Source organism: Lissotriton vulgaris, chromosome 1_1 (assembly GCF_964263255.1).
Source record: "Lissotriton vulgaris chromosome 1_1, aLisVul1.2, whole genome shotgun sequence".
Lineage (NCBI taxonomy): Eukaryota > Metazoa > Chordata > Amphibia > Caudata > Salamandridae > Lissotriton > Lissotriton vulgaris.
The window spans coordinates 1,952,362,688-1,952,384,595 of NC_141685.1; the positions used below are offsets into that span (position 1 = coordinate 1,952,362,688).

Consider the following 21,908-nt stretch of genomic DNA (forward strand, 5'->3'; position numbering starts at 1 on the left):
AGAAAATCGAGGAAGGTGGGCGTTCAGGTGCTTGTCTAAATCATATAATAATTGTGTTCAGTAAGAGGTGAGTTTCAGACATCACCATATTAAATGCAGTAAGGTGCCCTGGGAACTGAAGCGACACCAGCACTTGGGTTTGCACATGAGATTACCCCAATGTAGGCGAACTGGCGTGAGGTACCACCAAGTGGCAATCTTGGTAGTCCTTTCGATAGTGGCTGTGTTCTTGACTGTGTGTCACATGCAATTTTATATCTCGTCCCATTCCTACTAGTTCAGTGCTCAGCCAGTCTTTAAATCCCAGCACCGCTGGCTTGTCGACTTGACCTGTGCAGTGGGTGGGCATAAGAGGAAGTAGAGTTCAGGGGGGAAGCATCTGTCCGATGCCTTAGTAACCAGCCACTTTTCAAAAGTGGTAATAGAGCGCTGCACCCCAGGACAAACTGCAGAATGCATCCACCAGTGCCGAGTCTGAAGTGAATGCATCTGTTCAGTTTCAGGCATCGCATAGTCGGATAGGAGTTGTTGAAAGGGCAGGGGACCCTCCTCGTTGAACACGTAGCCTATGGACCGGTATCCAGCACGTTGACAATGCTGGAATGCTATTGCATTTAGTCCTGGGGTGAAATTCACATTATCAACAATCAGTGTCAATGGGGAAGGGAACAAAGTTAGGCCACCTCGTTTGGCCACTCGATCCCAAACATCTAGAGAGGTTTTAGTAATGGGGAGAAATAGAAGCTTCTTGTACGGGAACTCTTATTCAAGCAGGGGATCTTCCAAAGACGCTGTCCCACCACTGCCCTATCCATGAAAAGCCAATGCTTTTCAGATTCCTAGCGAGACTAAGCAAGTAGGAATCAAAGTTGTGCCACCTGATAACAGCGTAAACGATGCGGGATGCCCAGGCCACCCCCATTTGGGGGGTGTATCTCATCTCCTTCTGCGCGCTGGAGCCGCCATCGGCCCACACAAAGCATTTCAGGTCACATTGCAGGGTTTGGATGGTACCAGTAGGGGGATCAATCAGCCAAGCCTGAAAATTGAATAAGATCTTAGGCAGGATCAACATTTTCATGGCGGCTTCTCGACTAAACCAAGAGAGGCGATATGGCTTCCATCTAGTTAAGTCCATTTTGCTCTGTTGGTGTAGAATTTTATAATTGAGGGATCCAGTTGTCTGGGCTGTAGGGGCCAATTGTATACCCAGGTAGGGGATGTAAGTTGTTGCCCATTGCATCGGATGACTGTGGAAAAGGGCCATCTTTGTGGGCAGTGTGAGAGAACGATTAAGGTCTTGGGATTTGTGCACATTCATTCGGAATGCTGCCGCTTTTCCGAAAGCCTCCAGTTCATTCAAAATGGCCGAAAGTGAAGTGGACGGTTCTTCCAGGGCCATTAGGACATCCTTGGCATACAAACTGATGGTGTGCTCTTCCACACCAAAAGGAATCCCTTTAATGCCATTATTACCACTTACTCGCTGGGCCAGAGGCTGATGTCTGTCCATTCACCCTAACAGTTGCGACCGGATGGCTGCATTTACTGAGAACCCACAAACAGATGCGTTGGTCAAGTCTTAAATGAAATTGTAGCCGTTAGTTATGGCCAATGAACACGATCAAATGCTTTCTCGGCGTCTACAGCCAAGAGCATTCTATCTTGGTTTGAGTGTTGGGCCTTATCAAATAAATGTAGGAGCCGTTTCATATTATCAATACATTATTGCTACATTGGCGATGGGGCACAAAGCCTGCCTGGTCTAGGGCAATGAGGTTTGGTAGAAGGGGGCCTAGGTGAGCTGCCAGAATGCCAGTGAATAGGTTAATATCGATATTTAGAAGAGAAATTGGCTGGTAAGACACGCAGAGGCATAGCTTCAGGCGGTGAGGGGTGTTACACTCCTCTAATGTATTTTGTGATAAATAGTTGGGAACAGTTGCTTTTAGTCACATATGGTGAGGTGTCTGTCGGATTTCACCAGGAATTTGTATGCACACTCCCTGTTTGGAAAGGCTTGAAAAATATTGGTTATTTCACAAACTAATGTGCTTTCTCTCACTTGGTATCACTATCAATCAGCATTCCTCACCCTTTCCGCGCCCTGCTTACCGTCTTCTGTAGTTTAAGATTATTTCCCAGCGTGATTGTTGGCAAATCTGAAGCTCACCCAACCCCAATATTACCGACCAAAGTACGCCCCTGATGTCCAAATATATCATACAACAACATACGCTAGTTACAGCAAAGAACACATAGCACATACACAAAAAATACGTAAGCTATTATTACTTTCCCAAGCACTGTTACTCATGGACATTACTTGTGGTAGCAGGTGTAATTTATGCTCAGCTTTACCACTTCTGCTCTCAGAGCTCATGAAGACAGCTATGAACAGAATGTCAACAGGGCTTTTATATCCAGATTCAGTATATAAGATATATGCAGGTTTAGTTTCTGTACTGATAGAACAGCCAGGTCTTTAGTATCCTTCTGAAGGTCAGCAGGTCTCGGGTCTGCTGTAGGCTCAGTGGGAGGATGTTCCATGTCAACAAGAGGATATCCTTCAAGCTCCTAATCCACGCACACAAGGCACTCCACAAGACTGGCCCAGCCTACCTCAACAGGCGGCTCTCCTTCTACACCCCCAACCGCCAGCTACGCTCTGCTGACCTCTCACTCGCCACCGTCCCGCGCATCAAAAGAACAACCACCGGCAGGTGATCCTTCTCCCACCTCGCCGCCAATACATGGAACACCCTCCCACTTAGCCTACGACAGACCCAAGACCTGCTGATCTCCAGGAGGATACTAAAGACCTGGCTGTTCGATCAGTAGCAGCCCCCACCTTCTCCCCCCAGCGCCTTGAGACCCTCGTGGTTATGTAGTGCGCTTAACAAATGACTGATTGATTGATTGATTGATTGATTGTAGTTTCCATCATTATCCTTCTTTCGCCACTCATCAGAAATTGTGTGGTGGTCCTATGCTAGGTGGGGGGGGGGTACAGTTCAACCCTGAGATTTCATCAGTGGTCAAAGGATGCATAATGCCACTTCTCCTACCACTGTAAGGTTAGGTAAGCCGACTAAATGTAATGTCTATTTACAAGATCTCATTTAAAAATGGTAACTCTAATGCCAGGTGGTACATATGTTTTCAAAAATCAATTCGCAGTATTGGAAAGTAAGATGATATTACTATATTAGAAAACTTATTTTAAAACAGACATGGGCAGACAAGTATTGGACTAACAATCTCCAGGTTGACTTTTAAAATGGCAACAAAAGAAAGTCCAGTCGATCCCGACACCCCAGCTAGATGTATCTGGAAAAATCCGGCATTATGGTTTGCGGAGTCTGCAGTAGAGTTAACTGCATTTCAATACCCAATGCTGTTTGCAACGGAAGGGCCTTTAAGGAAAGATTGAAGCGACAAGATACTGACTAGAACCAGCACTGAAGCAAAGGAAAAATAACTCATTTGTAGACACAAGGTAATTTTTCTTTTCTTTTTGAGGATCAAACCATGCATTTTACTTTGACCGTGGCAACAGCAGGCAACTTTGTGTCATACGAAGTGAAAAGCTAATTATGTAAGTGAAGGATATTGTTTTGGTTGACGTTCAACCAGCTAATACATGGCGTGGTCGAGCAAAAATCAGAAATTCTTAATGGTAATATTCGGGGACCTCATTTAATTTTGTGTTCAGGTATATGCACTTATCATATGTTTCTTGTATTGGACTACTCCAACATTAAATTTTGCATGCAAGATGCAAGGAAAAACGAAGAAATTCCATTGTAGAATCCTAAAACTGATACTCCATCTGGCAAATTGAAACAAACAACAATTAAAGTATTTCATGAAAAATTACTATAATTTGAAAAATGTTGAATTATGTACTCACTTTGCCTGAAGACTGAATGCCCTTGATCATGGCTAAGCAAACCATAACCCAGGCGGCAAGTAAGCAGACTGTCATTTTCCAGTTCAGACCTCCACTCTCAGATACTGAATTGGTAATATTTAGGGCTCCTCTGTACCAGAAATAGGTGGTTGCTGAACTTTTTTCACATTCTGGCTCCACAACTGAAATAAAAAAACATAGGCAATTCACACACAGAAATTCCTTCCTGCAAAGAATGGAGCTGTATGACATATTAGTTACCCAGGTGTCTCAGTGTTAAACGTTTGCTGCTGGCATATGATTTAAGCTACAGATCACAAGTTTGAATCATGGGAAGGTATGATCTGGCTGCTTGGAAGACGGTTTCTTCTCTGAAGCACGCTAGGAGTGGTGTCAGTACCATAAGAGAGGCTGTGCAGCTTGTTTGGAGGTTTTGCCTCTGTCAGGGTAAGATAGACCAGAAAACAATATAGCAGACGTAAACTGCATCCAGCTCAGAACAAAAGTAGTGGAACTCTCAGAACTGTAATGAAAAAGCAACCTGAAAGTGTCGCACATACTAACAAATAATACCACCCTGAAGAAGACCTCAGCAAAAAGACTTCTTATCCCATTATGGGATTTAGGAAAGCCACATAGAGCCTACAGAGGAGTGAAAGTATGTTAGGTGATATTAATGCTACGGAAAACTAACTTTAATGGACACGTGGATATATTCCAAAGAAAAAAAACACTGCCTGTTTTACCCACCCATGTACATTACCCAGGCAACAGGAGATTGTCCTTCCATTTAATAATGTATTCATGTATTATGGTTTTTCTTTTGATTTATATTGTGTTCCATGCTATTGCGAAACTACTTCTTTGAACAAATCAGTTAATAAGGAAATACTAGCACCAAACCGTTTTAATAAAATTGCAGGTTTGATAATGAGAATTTTACACTTGTCAGTGCTAAAGTGAATGTTCTCCCCATGTACATATTGCACTGTTATAGCATTATTAAGTTACCGAAAAAGGTAGAAGCCAAGGTGGGACAACTTTTTCAAAAGAAATATGATTCCCTCGGACATGCAGCAGAACAGCCACATTTTCCAAAGGTCTAATGCTTCCTCAATAAGAGAGTGGCAAATATAGGATCTTCGATATTTGTAGCATATCCTCTCTTTGATGGAGGCATTGCCATTGATCAGCGGTACTGAATGTTGAAACAAGTTGTTCATAAAATAAAAAGAAATAAAAATGAAGGAGGCCCCCTTAACTGTCAGTTCCGGGACAGGGGAGAATGGATCAATAAACAAGGAGGTCCCACAAATGACCCTGATTGGGTAATGCGTTCTTATAGGTGCCCAACGTTATGTCTTTGCAAATACCAATCACACATTGTTGTACTTGGAACTTAAGACTCTATAAGTCTATACGGCGGCCAACACTTAGATACAAACAATAATTTTCTGTCGGTATTATCAGAATTTAGAGAAGGACAAGACATTCAGGTTTTAGAAAAATATAACAATGTATATTTATTTCAGTGTAAAAAAGTCGTTCGCAAAACACAAGTAAAAACAATTTATACAGTAGCTAGTTTAAAAACATGGTTAAAAACATTCAGTGATGTCAGCAACAAACAAGTAATTCATACATTAAGTTTATACACAACAGATTTATCAAAAAATGTTTTACAAGAACAGGGGTCGACGCAGCGTTTCGGTTTTGGGAAACGATTGGAAACCTTCTTCAGGACCAAGTTCTAGGAAGAAACATACAATTACTTCTTTTGCGTATGACAGATATTAAGTGCATATACATAGAGTTTTCTCTTTTTTACAACAACCTTCTCTACCTAAAGCATATCCTTGCAGTTATGGAAACGGAACGCTTGGTTTTTATTCGTAGTGGGCCATGACCTGCGTAACTGGGTTAAGTACAGATATTGGTATTTGTAAAGAACATATTGACTTAGAAGCGGGGCATGTCGCTGGTGGGTGTCAGAGATTGGTATATATAATATAATTTATCTCTGCGGTAGGGTTAGCAGTGATTGCCTTAATGTCAATTAAACTAGTTAGGTGATTCTGACATATCTAGGTGTGCTACACATAGGTAACTCCTTTTTAGTCAAATGTTGAGTAGTAGATGTCTCTAACTCAATCTAGATTATTATTTAATCAGGCTGAATTACCTTCAGTGTAAAATGCCTTTCCTCTCAGTCATTCAGGGGAGAGTTACTGCCCAATTATATTTTTGGGTTTCAACTGGGTTGCATATTGCCAGGTCTGCATATAATACGTATTTCCTATGGAAAGATGGTAATGAGAATGTTCACGTTAAATACCAACCATATATAGTGTCTTGGATAAAGGTATAAGTAATTGATTGCATCTACCTTGTAGTATCTCTCAGGAGGTTCTTACGATAGAGGTAGGAGCTAGAAGTATATGTATAATTCATAGGGCTGAAAGATAAGTCAATAAGGAGTGCTAAGTAGCCCCAAAGAGTTTTTTTATTTATTTATTGAACTCACAGCATACGTGCAGAAAAATGTGCTTATTGGTATAATGCACATAGGTAAAGTGGACGTATATTTGTTTATTACTAGACCAGAGTGTCCGTTCGTTACACATGATTTTTATTGCTCATGGTCAAACAACGTGTGATTTTTGTGCACACTGGCCCACATTCATTAACCATAGGATCTTAATGAATGTGGGCCAGTGTGCACAAAAATCACACGTTGTTTGACCATGAGCAATAAAAATCAAGCACATTTTTCTGCACGTATGCTGTGAGTTCAATAAATAAATAAAAAAACTCTTTGGGGTGTAAACAAACATCGCGCACACGTGACCGCCGCAGAGCCAATCATATGGTAGCTATCTGCCGCCCAATCACAAGCGCCGGTGCATAAAACCGACGGGGATGGCCACCATCTCCATACATCCGTCTATTGCAGACCGCGGAAGGACGTTATCGGTAGGAGCAGGGAGGCCGAATTTCAATACAAAGGTAAGCCAGCTGTTCCGTTTCCCGGGACTAGGTCAAATACCCCCGCGTCCCCGTAGCTTCTAAATTCGTACCGCTATTTGAGGTCATACAAGGAAGATGACCTGGGTACCGTTTTGTAGGAATGTTTATTAAATCTCTCTCGGACATACATGGAGCTAAAAAATCACGTAGAGAGGGGCGAGGGTACACATATTCAGCGGTGCACCCTTTTTAGATATAACAGAACATAGGTTAAGGTAACCGATTTACAACACAATGTATATACACCAAGAATGCTCGTTTTTAGCATCAGGCTATACACATTAATTGAATTACACGCAAGGTTGGACTATGGTAGTTTCAATTTACAAGAATAATGCCATATACCCGACAATAGATCAAGGCAACGCGAAGTAAATACTTAAGGAGGCTTGCCTTGACAACTAGTCATGAAAATGGATAAAAATTCGCCCAAGGCTGTACAAATGCATATTAAATTAGCCACTTAAACATAGCTTATCACACAGAAGATCATGGTTTTATAGGACTGAATTTATTGATGAACTGCAGATAAATAGCATTTTCTTTACCACATCTAGAACCCAAATAGAAATAAGAAGTACATATGCTTATTAAGTATCAGGACAAACCATAAACTACAGACTTGGGGTAGTAACCTACAACACTCCATTCTCTCTTGTTCACTCCCAGAGCAAGGAGCAGCGCAGTATTGTCAAGCAGCGCTCATCAACACAACGCCATACGAAAAGGTTGTGTTGGATTGGGGATCCAGCAATTAAAAACCTGGGTAAGTCAAATACCCCATACTTCTGTATTTTGGTAAAAGTGTAACAAGCCCAAAAAAACGCTACTTAGCACTCCTTATTGACTTATCTTTCAGCCCTATGAATTATACATATCGGTGGCTCCTACCTCTATCGTAAGAACCTCCTGAGAGATACTACAAGGTAGATGCAATCAATTACTTATACCTTTATCCAAGACACTATATATGGTTGGTATTTAACGTGAACATTCTCATTACCATCTTTCCATAGGAAATACGTATTATATGCAGACCTGGCAATATGCAACCCAGTTGAAACCCAAAAATATAATTGGGCAGTAACTCTCCCCTGAATGACTGAGAGGAAAGGCATTTTACACTGAAGGTAATTCAGCCTGATTAAATAATAATCTAGATTGAGTTAGAGACATCTACTACTCAACATTTGACTAAAAAGGAGTTACCTATGTGTAGCACACCTAGATATGTCAGAATCACCTAACTAGTTTAATTGACATTAAGGCAATCACTGCTAACCCTACCGCAGAGATAAATTATATTATATATACCAATCTCTGACACCCACCAGCGACATGCCCCGCTTCTAAGTCAATATGTTCTTTACAAATACCAATATCTGTACTTAACCCAGTTACGCAGGTCATGGCCCACTAAGAATAAAAACCAAGCGTTCCGTTTCCATAACTGCAAGGATATGCTTTAGGTAGAGAAGGTTGTTGTAAAAAAGAGAAAACTCTATGTATATGCACTTAATATCTGTCATACGCAAAAGAAGTAATTGTATGTTTCTTCCTAGAACTTGGTCCTGAAGAAGGTTTCCAATCGTTTCCCAAAACCGAAACGCTGCGTCGACCCCTGTTCTTGTAAAACATTTTTTGATAAATCTGTTGTGTATAAACTTAATGTATGAATTACTTGTTTGTTGCTGACATCACTGAATGTTTTTAACCATGTTTTTAAACTAGCTACTGTATAAATTGTTTTTACTTGTGTTTTGCGAACGACTTTTTTACACTGAAATAAATATACATTGTTATATTTTTCTAAAACCTGAATGTCTTGTCCTTCTCTAAATTCTGATAATACCGACAGAAAATTATTGTTTGTATCTAAGTGTTGGCCGCCGTATAGACTTATAGAGTCTTAAGTTCCAAGTACAACAATGTGTGATTGGTATTTGCAAAGACATAACGTTGGGCACCTATAAGAACGCATTACCCAATCAGGGTCATTTGTGGGACCTCCTTGTTTATTGATCCATAAAATAAAAAGGACTATTTGGAGAAGTATCAACTTTCTTTCACAAACACCATACAATAGAATTGGGTATTCCAAAATACACCGACACAAAATGGTATATGGCAATTGAGCTTGTACTGTGCAGTGGGGAAAGGATGCGGTCACTGCTAGCAGTTCTTCAGCAGTTTATAACGTAGCTATGAACAAGAAAGATTAGGTCTGCAGGAAGAACAGGTGTAACTTTTTCTTCTCTAACAGAATGTGGTTTGGTCTACTGCGATGGTTGCATCATCTTTACGGGCAGAAAAAAACTACCACTGTACTCTCAGATATTACGTGATTTCATCTACTATGATTGTTGCATCATTTGAAGTAGCAGTAAATTACTAGTACAAATCTACCAACATCGTAGTCTTTCATGGTTTTGTGCCAGTTTTTCTCTCTGGCACATGTGATTTTATCTACTATGATGGTTGAATCATCTGTACTGAGGACTGGCAGTTGTAGTCACTTTCACATGTTGAAAAGGATGAATTGCATGTGTTATATATCTTTTGAGTGCAAAAGGAACAAATGATGAACGGAATGCTGAACAATGCAAACATTCACCATTAGTCACAAAGATCTGGGTTTAATCCATCATTCTTTTGCTCACCACGCCACTGCAGTTTCGACCCAGCCAAATGCAAATCAGTCTTGACCGTCTTCCTCATGGGAACTGTCCAGCCCAAACTGCCCAGCCAGGTCTTCCCTGGACCAGAAACAAGCATCCTGGGACCGGTTTTGGGGCATTACCATTCATCAAAGACCCCGTGCCTCTGCACAACCAGAGCAGGCAGAAGAGCCTTCTCCTATGTTGCTCCAAAGGCCTGGAATGAGCTCCCAATCAACTTCAGACACTCCCCTATGCTGCACACCTTCAGGAAGAGCCTCAAGACCTGGCTTTTCAGCTGATCCGGAGCTGCACCTCCCCCGCCCCTCCAGCGCCTTGAGACCCTCACGGGTGAGTAGCGCACTTTAAAAGCCCCTGATTGATTGATCAGCCTGGCTAGTTTGAAATCAGTGGCGCAGTAAGCATGGGACCCACATCTGGGCATACCCTTCCCACTTAGGGAGACAAATGTAAAAGGAACAAATGATGGACAGAATGCTGAACAATGCAAACATTCACCCCAGTCACAAAGATCTGGGTTATACTATTGTTCTTTTGTCCTTCAAGCCACGGAATGGGGAGCAAAATAATTATGGATTTAGGCACAGGTCTCTGTACTGGGGTGAGTGTTTGACATTGTGCAGCATTCTATCCATCAATTATTCTTTTTGCATTTGTTACCCCGAATCGGACCGGTATGCCCAGAAGTGTGTCCTGTGCTCGCCATGCCACTGTAGTCAAGCTAGCCTTGCTGATGAGGGGTGATGCTCCGAAACCAGTCCCAGGATGCTTTTTTCCAGTCCAGGTTGGACCTTGCCTGGCAGTTCATGCTGGACTGTTCCCCTGGGGAACAGGGTCAAGACTGATTTCCATATAACTGGGTCTGAACTGGAAAGGCATGGGGAGCACAAAAATTATTAATTAAGGCCCAGATCTCTATACTGGGATGAATGTTTGATATTGTGCAGCATTCTGTCCATCATTTTGCAGTTGTCACCCAGAGTGGGACTGGTATGCCCAGATGTGGGTCCTGTGCACTCCATGCCACTGGAGTAAAGCTAGCCTGGCAGTTGAGGGGTGATGCCCCTCAACCGGTCTCAGGATGCTGGTTTCCAGTCCAGGGAATACCTGGCCTGGCAGTTCGGGCTGGACTCTTCCTATAGGGAACAGGGTCAAGACTGATTTGCACATGGCTGGGTCTGTACTGGAAAGGCATGGTGAGCAATAAACCAATTGATTTAGGCCCAGATCTCTGTACTGGGGTGAATGTTTGATATTGTGCTGCATTCTGTCCATCAATTGGTCCAGTCTGGACTCAAAGCAAATGTGACCTGAACGTACGGTTTTGTAGTCTATGTTGTAGGTATCTCTTGATAGGACTGTTGTCTCCAACCCCTGCTGCATACAATATACACAGCGGTTGGTGGGGTAGCCCTCTTTATTCACTGTCTTTTTTGGGGAGCACCATTTAGCCATTGGTTAGAGACTATATCAATCACACCTTGAATCAGCCCAGAGGAGTATATATTCTCCATCACCACACATTCGAATCTTCAAATCATGCATGCCTGCCAGCAGTACTGAATATGAGTCGGTGGTTGCAGGTGGGACTTACCTGCACTTATTTCTGTGGACCGGCACTTATTTTCCTTTATTAGACTTTCATATGACGCATGAGTGTGAAAACATATAAGGAGAAAAAAGTAGAACGGGAAAGATATAAAAACGTGTAAAAACAAGAAAGCAGGAACCTTCATGAGTGAAATAAAGGGGCATGGGGTGTCAGGTGGTGGATGAAAGAGGCATGGTGTGGAATCTGGACTATATTGCCTTGGTATTCATTACCCCGACATTTGACAGCGCCAGCCGCAGGCTTCTAAGCAATCCTTTTTGTCCCGCTACATATTAGTTTGCAGATTAGGCACTGCATGCCAGTACACAGTCATAATAGTTTCTTCCACAGCATGGAGGGTGATTCCAGAGATACAAACAATTGTGCGCTAGGTTGTAGGCAGCCCAGCAGTGCATGGTAACCAGGAGGTCTTTAAATCTCCTTGGTCTAGTGGTGTTGAGGAGCTATTTATTCTACTTGGTGCATAGGCACAATTAGGCCAAATCTTTGGCAGGGGGCTAACACTTTGAACAATGGGGACAGAGCCATCTTCACACCCTGGGTCAAAATACCTTTTGTGGTTCCCCTTCACTGTTGAGAAACTCCGCATACCAAGATGATCCATTTTTCTGGACAATACGTGGCCTGTGGTGCATTTTAAAACTCACTAGACAAGTAACATTCATGTTGGCTTAATATGTCTTACAGTTGGTTATGGGTTCTTATTCAAGTAGTTTCAGAAGAATAAAAGGCAAATGTTTCCTTTGAGTAGGATGAGAAATTTCAGGTTCGTTCTGATTTCAGTTAAAAAGCAGTGCAAAAGACTGCATTCAAAAACATACTGGGTCTCAGTCTATCAGGACTTCAAAGTAACTTTTACAATATATTTGGGCATTCTTCACTAAGAGAGATTTCGGAAACATGAAAGCACATGATTCTATTGTTATGTTAATACTTCACTTCCTAGTAAGCTCTGTGCCATAGCACACATTTTTCACACTGTGTGGACTGCTCAGTACTGTAGCCTTCCTGTATAGTGTTACTTGTAGGGAGACATACAGCCAACCCATAGATTTACCATGCACATGTTGCTCAACAATACACCCTTCATGTATTATACTTCTCGCATGTGCACATACACCCAGTACATGCACTCACCATGCATGAACTGCACAGTACTGCTCTAACCCTGCTCTTTACCATTCCCAGGTACACATACAACCAGTTTGGAGTCACCACTGCTGCACTGCACAGCACTTCAAATGTAACTGATGTAGGCCACAAGTGAGTTAAGCACAAAGCAGCAGAACTTTACAAAGGTAAGTGACCCTGTAGGCCTCACGATAATGGTGCAGGTTAAAAAAGACCAGTTCACTTCTACTGCACACCACACTGTACACTGCCACCACCGCGCTCATGTTTCTTAACTCCTGGTGAAGACAGTAACCTTCCACCACTATGAGCGAAGCAATTAGATGCCTCTCCTGGTCCAACAAGACCACAATCTGTGAGACAGGTGTACATCATGGTGCACACGCATGGTCCATGTTTGCCCATGAGAACAAAAATCAGGGCAGAGGTGCACATCAATTACCATGCAGAGGGCTTTTCCATCCAAACAATTGCCTTCACACACACAAATTCACAACAGTTCAAGGTGGTGTGCTTGGCACAGGAAGCCTAAAGTGCACCAGCATAGGGGTACAATGATATGGGACCATATGTTGGACAATATGGTGTTGTTCAGCTCTCTCCCTTTCATGCAACGCAGGCCAAAGTTGCTGCATTGTATGAAAAATTAGCAAATTTGCTCTTAAGAGAATAAAATAAACCACAACAAAGATGTATGTTCTAATTTAATACATCAGTCTAACTTCCTAAACATTTTCTTCCAAAGTTAACATTCTTCAGTAAGTTTACAGTCTCTGTGTTTTTTACATTTAACACTGGCAGTATTCATTCCTGTTGACTAACCAGTAGACCCACCAGATATTTTGAAAAGCACTGTAAGACCCTCACAGATGAGTAGCAGTGCTTTACAAACACTCTTTCCCAGCTTCCTCCTTAATTGTAGGTCCTTATGCAAACACTATACCGAACTGCACTTACTGATTGAGTAGCTCAAACCTGAAGCTCTCTTCCTAACTGAAACGTGGCTTCACACAGATAACGATCCGACTATTGTATGGGCCACCCAAAAAGGATACACGCTTAAAAGACTGGATCGCCAGACCAGGAGAGGTGGCGGATTGGCCATCATTTATCGAGACAGCTATAAATGCCGTATTACCCCCACCACCTCACCAACTTGTGAGAGCTTCCACTTTTCACTAGAATTCTCCCCCACTACCACCTTTTCTAGCATCCTAGCCTATCGCCCACCTGGCGCTCTTAAAAATTTCATTACTAAAATAACAGACCTTGCTGCAAGTCTTGTGTTGTCCTCGCCTAATTTCACCCTGTTGGGGGATCTTAACTTACATCTAGATGATCCTCACGACACTACAGCTAATAATCTTCGCTCCAACTTACAAGCCTTGGATCTACATCAAAAGGGCTTTCACGTAACCCATAATAGGGGTCATCTTCTTGACCACATCTATAGCAATATAGATGCTCTTGTGGTGGACCCCCCTACACCACTACCTTGGACCGACCACTTTTTGATACCTTTCACGTGGCGCACAAACCCCCCTCCCTCGACTCTCCATCCTGCTAGACATCGAGGTAGGAAGTGGTCCTCAATCCCCCTCCCTGCATGGGAAGACGCCCTTGCTAGAGACCCACCTAGGAAGGTAACGAATCCCAACACAGCCACCAACAATTTCGATGGCTGGATCTCTAGCACACTCGATCTGGTTCTCCCCATACAATCTAGTAACTCCATAAAAAGACCCAAAGCAGCCCCATGGTACACACCTGCCCTTAAGACCATGAAATTAGCTTGCCGGAAAATCGAGAGAGCCTGGAGACAGGACTACTCCCAACTCAGGAAAACTGAATATAGAGCTGCCATTAAGCTCTACAAACAGGAGATAAAGGTGGCACAAGCTTCTTTTTACGGTGGCAAAATTAATGCAGCCGCTAATGCCCCAAGGGAAATTTTTAAAATGGTCAAATCCCTTATTTCCCCCCCTGCTGAGAGTCCCTCTGCCGAGGGCGCCCAAAATCGTTGTAACGATCTGGCCGTTTTCTTTTCCCAAAAAATCCAGGCCATATACTCCTCTTTCAGGGACGCTAACAATGATACAGAACCCCTCGTATCTACAACCTCCGACTCCTCTGTTCTTTGTACGCTTGATACAATCCCACTTTTGGAAATTCCTGCCTTGGATAAACTCATCCCCAAAATCACCTCTGGTTCTCCCAACGATCCAGCACCCCCCCAGACCCTCACTAAGGTCACGGACATTATTCGCCCAGTCATATTGGACGTTCTCAACACATCCATCACCTCTAAATCCGTACCACCTTCATGGAAGTGCGCGATGGTGAGGGCTCTGTTGAAGAAGCCCAATCTTGACCAGAACAACTTGGCGAACTACCGTCCTATTTCCTTACTCCCCTGGCTGAGCAAACTGCTAGAGAGGCACGTAAATAACACCTTGATGAACTATCTGGAGTCTAATAGTCTTCTGCGGGCCTCTCAGACAGGGTTCCGTCCTCTGCATGGGACTGAAACAGCTCTCTTAGCGGTGACGGAAGAGGCAAGAGCTGTGTTGGACTGGGGTGGAAAAGTCGCCATCATCCTCTTAGATCTCAGCGCCGCGTTCGACACGGTGAACCATGTCACGCTATTACATCGACTGGCGGACATGGGCGTGTCGGGCGCGGCCTTGGAATGGCTGACATCCTTCCTGGCTGACCGTTTCTTCCAGGTCTTTGAGGGCGAGGCGGTGTCTCCTAAACACCCACTCAGGTGTGGGGTCCCCCAGGGCTCCTCCCTGAGCCCCACCCTGTTTAATGCCTACATGGAACCCCTAGACAGGATAGTCCATCCCTTCGGTGTGCGTATCATCACCTACGTGGATGATACCCAACTGGTGGTCTCCTTAGACCACTCTGAGGGATCGTCCCACACCCTAGCCCCCTGTCTGGAGGCTGTTGCCAGATAGATGCAATCTTCCTGCCTAAAACTTAACGGGGAGAAGACAGATGTCATCTTATTGGGCAATCCTTCTCCCTCTGTTCTTGCATCCATCTGGCCACCATGTTTGGGCCTGCCCCCCGTCCCCAAGTCCCAAATAAAAAGCCTCGGGATCTGGTTCGATAAAGCTTTGGACTTTTCAGTCCAAGCCACAAAGACCGCCGCCACCTGCTTTGGGCTTATGAGGATGTTGCGGAAGGTGCTCCCTCTGCTCCCATTCCAGGCAAGGAGGATCCTGGTCCAGGCCCTTATACTCTCCCGCCTGGATTACGGGAATGCCCTCTACATGGGAGCTCCGACCTTTGCCACCCAGAAGCTCCAAGTCACACAAAATAGTGCGCCCGCCTACTCTACAATCTCCCTCGCTGGCAGTCAGCGAGGAATGCCCTAAGGGAGCTTCACTGGCTCCCTATAGTGGCAAGAGTACAATTTAAGGCTATGTGTATCCTACACAAAGCCTTTCATCGCACAGGTCCCGCCATTCTGCATCCCTTGGCTACTCCCTACGTCCCGTCCCGTTCCCTCCGCTCCTGCACCCTCCGGCTGGCTACTTCCGCCAGAGTCAGGAAAGCTCGATGGGGAGGCCGCTCTTTCTCCCATACTGCGGCCAAACTCTGGAACACCCTCCCTCTATCCCTTCGAGGCAACAGTAATCACCTGTCCTTCAGGAAAGCCTTGAAAACACACTTGTACGCCAAATTCTGCTGATCTGCCCTGAGCCCGCGTTAAGCAACTTCAGTCACAAGCGCTACGAGGCCTCCGGGTAGTTTAGCGCTATACAAGTGCAATTTTCATTCATTCATTCAGAGGGCTTTGCTCAGGTAGCACACTAACTATTTATAGTCTTTCTGTGTTACAATGTCAGAGCTGGTTTGCCTCTGCACTCATGTCAGTAACAGAGCAATGGCTCAGAGGTTACGTGATTTACTCATTTGCATGGAGCAACAGAAGGAAAGCCTTCGCAAGATAGCGATGGATCTACATATGCGTTACCACTTTCAGTATTACAACTGGGTCCGCACAAGTGTCTCCTGTCCCTTATGTAATACCGTAGTGCCCCAGGAGAGCACAAAACAAGCACACAAGTCTGTTGTGCCCCAGGGACACTATGAGCCTTAATACAGAAAGTGCACAAGGGGGGTTCTCGCCTGCTTTGCGTGCCCCCCAGTGCACTTTGGTATTACAGAAGGGACCGAAGATGCTTGTGCGGCCCCTTCTGTAATACCAATAGTGCTGGCGAACATAAAGCGCCAGCACTATCTGCAGGGGGCGTTCTCTCATTTGCATGGGGGCATGCCCCATGCAAATGAGGGAATCCCTTTGCCTCTGTGCCCGCGCCATATTACAGACGTGGACGCAGAGGCAAAGAAGCTCTCAGGAGGTGCACTGACAGAGCACCAACAAAAAGAAGGTGCACTGTGAGTGCGCCCCCTGAGAGCAGCCCTCTGGAGAGGGGAAAGCGGGTCCTTTGGACCCCCCCCCCCCAGATATCCCCTGCAGGCAGGTGCAGTCAGTGACAAGGGGATCTCTAATCTGCTGCCTGCAGAGTGAAAACACGAAGCAGCTTTAAAAAGCCCGCTCTGTTTTTAACTGAAATGTGTCGCCCCCAGAGCAGTGCTAGTTGGCGTCTGCCCTTGGGCAGTGCATTGCATGTAATAGGGGCACCCTTTCCCTGTTTACGACTGGCACACCTATTTTAAGGTGCGCCTGGTGCAAACAGGGAAAGTACGCCCTTTTCATAATAGGGCCCTACGTATAATACAGCCCCAAATCAATATATCAAATCATAATGAGGATACATTTAACAGACATAGATGAAACTGAAAGACCGACATAAAGAAGTTTGAATGTAAACCTTACATGTAGCTGTTGAATTTTTCACCAAAGGACACTGATCCCACGGTAAAGGATGCTGAAATGACTGGGAGAAGTAAAATAAACTCCATCCAATGATGACATTGTAGTAAAGAGCTACAAAGAAACAAACCTACAAGGAAAGCAAAAGGCAAATATTACTACACATTTTTTATAGTTTCCCCATGCATGCATGACAATTATGTTCAACAATTTGAATGAATCAAATTATTTAGCCAACAGTACAAGTTCAATGTCTGATATGTCATATAAAATATTACACAGCTATAATATACAAGAACAACACTCACAGAATACCCCCAGTGCAACCACTTAAACAGGATTTGACCCATAGGAGCAGTGTAACAAATGGAGATTCAAAACGTATTCTGCAATGGATATTAGTGACCATATTACAGCAACACAGACTTTAGGTAAATATATAGGCACATCTGTTTGCATCCTTTCTTCTGCCAGTTCATTAAGAATGAGAAAATGAAATTTTGTTCCAGACCATACTACAGAAATAGTGTACTGTGTTCATAATAAGAAGACGACATACTAACGTTATTACAACCTTACAATTGTCATATGGCATGTGACCTAATTTGGTGTACATTGAAATGAAAACACAAAGGAGTATGCACAATTACAGTTGAATGGCATTTAGCACAATTAATAGCGATGATCATTCATCTTGTTAACGGGTTTTGGTCCTGATTTAGATAAGAGCGGAAGGCCGTTGCTCCACCCGGAGGATGGAGGAAATTACTCTGTCGTCCTGGAGGATGTAACATCCCCAGATTTAGAAATGACCGTCGAGCTGGCAGTCATTTCTAAAGCATTGCCAGGAACCGGCGTCACAGAAGTTCCTTCAATGCTTTTAGCAGTTTTGTGCAAGGCTGCGTCAACATGATGGAGCCTTCCACCAAACAGCTTTTTTTTATATTTCCCTCCAAAATTCCCAAAGCTTGATTTTTTCCTGAAAATAAAAAAGATAATGTCCCCCTTGATTTTAACTGTCCCTCACCGCCAGGGTTTGCCAAAACATAACTTATTTGGCTATGACAGAGATGGAGCAGTCACCAACATAACCACATTTTTGGTCAGCCCGCATTTAAATCGGCTAGGAGGACCACTATGTTAGCAAGGGGAACTCAGTCGCAGTTGCGATGGACTTCCCTCTCTGCACAATATATAAATACATCATTCCCTTACTTGTTCAGCCATTATGTGCCCGATAAAAAGGTGCTCAGCCCTTTGGTTTTTCAAATCTGTAACTCAAGATGAAAGGCAGAAAAAATAAGAAACAGGAAAAATAACAAAAAGTGACAAATAAAGTAAATGTCAGATAGAAGTACAATGCATGTAATATAGAGTGGACGCTCACTGTTGTTCACAGCACTCGAAATGTATCTTATTGCTATATGTAGTGAAAATTATAGGGGTGGTATATGTGTGGGAACACATTTTTGGAATGAGGCAAATAAAAATATGTTGGGGAACTAGCATACGTCTAGAGGAAGAGTAGGCATAGCCGGGCTAGGAATTGCTGAAAATAGGTGAAAAGCGGGGGAAAGAAGTTCAGTGTGATTTTTATTTTCAAAATATGAACTATTACATTTCAAAAGATCATAAACTGCTATTTGAAATGTATGAGAATAACAGCAACACAGAATTTTAGGAGTAGTTGTGGGGTGTTGCTTTAAGTTGCTTATATGAGTAGAAGGAAGGACATAGCACTTTTAGAAAAGACCAATGATTTGTTGCTAGAGATTATTAAATACCTGAAGAAAGTTTGCAAAAGATACCCGAGATGACCTGAAAATGTATTCATAGTTCCTGAGGGAAAACATGAGGAATGTGAGCTTAGAGGCATATGTGTATTGTAAGAAAAACCCTGAATATCACGTCAATCAGTAGAATGTCCTCTGTTAAGTAAACAAAATACATATACAGCTAATGAAAAAAAAACAATTCTTTCTCTAAATATGATGTTGATGTCTGTAGAAAGAAGTGAAGGAGAGAATAATTTAGACCTCCCACTGTGACGGCTACTGCATGATTGCATATGCATGATGTTCATCTCACAGAATTTCTTTGATCGTTTTTTTGTATGATTTTTTTCACCTGCCGTAGCCACAGTGGCGAGCAGGCCCCACTGCACCGGCGGTCAACTGCCCTCTAACAAGTTCAGCAGTGGGACCACCATGGGACCACTGCAACCACCAAAGATCAAAGACCCCTGGCGGTGTTGCACCAGTATTGTGGCCACAATATGCTTGGCAGTGCCACTTTGGCACCGCCAAGCATATTACGAGTTTTCTCTCTGCCACGGTCTTCACAGCTGTGAGCCCGCTATGAAAACTGTGGCAGTGAGGAAACAAAGGGGACCCTACTAGGCCCCCTATTTCCTTAGGGCCAAAGTGTGCCTTCAAGGGGGGGTTGGGGCGGGGTACATGTTGTGACCCCCTCTGTGCAGTCACCCCCATTCTAGCACGGTATGGACTGTACCGATCCATGCCATACAGGAAGGTGCATTGGCATTCCAATTGAGGTGCCTTTATAATAGTAACCACTATGGTTAAAATAGCATCTTAGGCTAGTGTTTTATAAACGTTCAGTGTGGGTGATTCACTGTGCACTCTCAGTGCTGTTTAGTTAGATACTCTCCCACTCCCGCCCCGGTCCGCCGCGTCCAATCATGGACGTTTGATGCGGAGGGCGAGGAGGAGCCTTGCACATCCGGGCTCTGGGAGCAGAGGTCAGCGCTCTAGCGACCCCTCCCTCCATTATAAATGTGCTTAGGGCAGCGACCGCGCAGCGGACGCGTGCAGCGGGCGCGCCGGAAGCGCGCCGAAGTCGAGCCAAAGTCCAGCCCGTCTGCGCCCGTCCGCGGCCGGACGGGGCGCGGGGCCACAGACCCTGGTAGATTGACTCAAACTTCCATAAGGTATGATAGACATACACTACTTGCATTACAACCTAACACGGATGCCACTTGCAAACACACCTTGCTGGCCCAGTCACTTACAAAATGCGGGAGGTGTAGCTTTGATCCCCGCCCCCAAGCCCCTGATATTAGTCCCGGGCATTTTATCCAAGCAGCTCTATTGAATTGTAGATCATTGCGCAAACATGCGATGGAAATCTATCACCTGATTGATGACCGGAATCTTGACATCCTTTTCCTAACGGAAACCTGGTTGGATGAATTTTCGGATCCGGACATTATTCAGGCTCTACCTTATGGATACTCTATATCCAGGTTAGATAGAAAGGACGGTAGAGGTGGTGGCATCGCCATTATTACTAAAGCACCTCTCGTCTGCTCCCTAGTACACATACAGGTGGATCATAGTGAGGCTGGCATCTTTACTATCAACACTGGTCCTAATCACTCGATCTCTGGTATTCTGATATATCGACCACCGGGTAGATTATATGATTTCACTTCCACCCTTATGGAGGCGGTCACCCATCTTGCACTAAGGAAATCTAAACTGTTAGTTCTGGGAGACCTTAATGCTCACTTTGATGATCATTTAGATAAAGATGCAGCTGAAATTCGTATGGAACTGCAATCGGTTCAATTTGACCTTAAAAATAAAGAACCCTCACACCAACTAGGACATCTGTTAGACCCCGTCTTTGGTAACTGGCTGGGAGTATACACTACTGACCCGATACCCATACCCTGGTCGGATCACTTTATCATCCCCATTTCAGTCCAAATTGACAAAACTGAGCTTTTTCGTCAGCAATCTTTGCGCTACACACGCAGGAAATGGAAGAATTTTACCTTAGACTCTTTCACTCACATTGTCCAAGATGAAGGTCCTCCGAAAGGAACTGACTGTGAGGCTGCCAATGAAAATCTAAATAACATTGTTACTAAGGCTCTGGACATCACTGCCCCTAGCCGTACCATGTCCAATGCTAGGAGGTCTAAGAAAACTGCTCCGTGGTTCGGACAAGAACTACAGACCTTGAAAACGGCCTGCAAGAAACTTGAGAGAGCCTGGCGCCTCAATTTCTGTGCAGACATAAAAATACTGTATAAAACTGCACAGAAAGAATACTACAAAGCTGTTCGTCTGGCAAAAGCTGAGTATTATCATATTCGTATCACGGAAGCAGGCAACTCCTCTAGGGAATTGTTCCAAATATATGAGGAGATATCCATAGTGGAGATGTCCTCCTCCACCCAAAATGACTCAGTGGAGTCGTGCAATAACATTGCTCAGTACTTTGCGGGTAAAATTAGTAAAATCTATGCTAGTTTTACTAAACAGGGAGCCCTGGCCGCAGATTTTACTGAAAATGTGAAAATTGTAAACACGCCGGTATGTCTAAAATCTTTTGAAGTTCCCTCATATGAGATGTTGTCCAAGATGTGCAACAAGATCAAATCAGGATCGCCTCGAGATCCGGCTCCACCGAAAATTTTAGCTGAAGCTTTCTCAGTACTGGAACCTCACCTGAGGCACTTGCTACGAACTTCTTTCTCAACCTCTTGTCTCCCGGAGGAATGGAAACAGGCAATAGTGCTACCTATTAAGAAAAAGCCCAACATCAGTCTGGACGTAATGGATAATTTAAGACCTATATCCCTGCTACCCTATGTGGCCAAGTTGGCAGAGAAAATCGCCAACACCCAACTGATGGAACATCTGGAGACCCATAATGTTCTCCATA

General features: G+C 43.9%; 1 protein-coding gene across 1 annotated transcript in view; it reads right to left on the minus strand.

Moving 5' to 3' along the window:
* Window positions 1-21,908, minus strand: part of SLC6A15 (solute carrier family 6 member 15) — a 314,347-nt gene that overhangs the window by 135,097 nt on the left and 157,342 nt on the right. Inside the window, exons 4-5 of the mRNA XM_086919649.1 lie at window positions 17,217-17,343; window positions 3,914-4,095 (exon numbers count right to left, since the gene is read on the minus strand). Coding sequence (XP_086775775.1) covers window positions 3,914-4,095; window positions 17,217-17,343 — 309 coding nt within the window. The remainder of the gene's footprint in view (window positions 1-3,913; window positions 4,096-17,216; window positions 17,344-21,908) is intronic.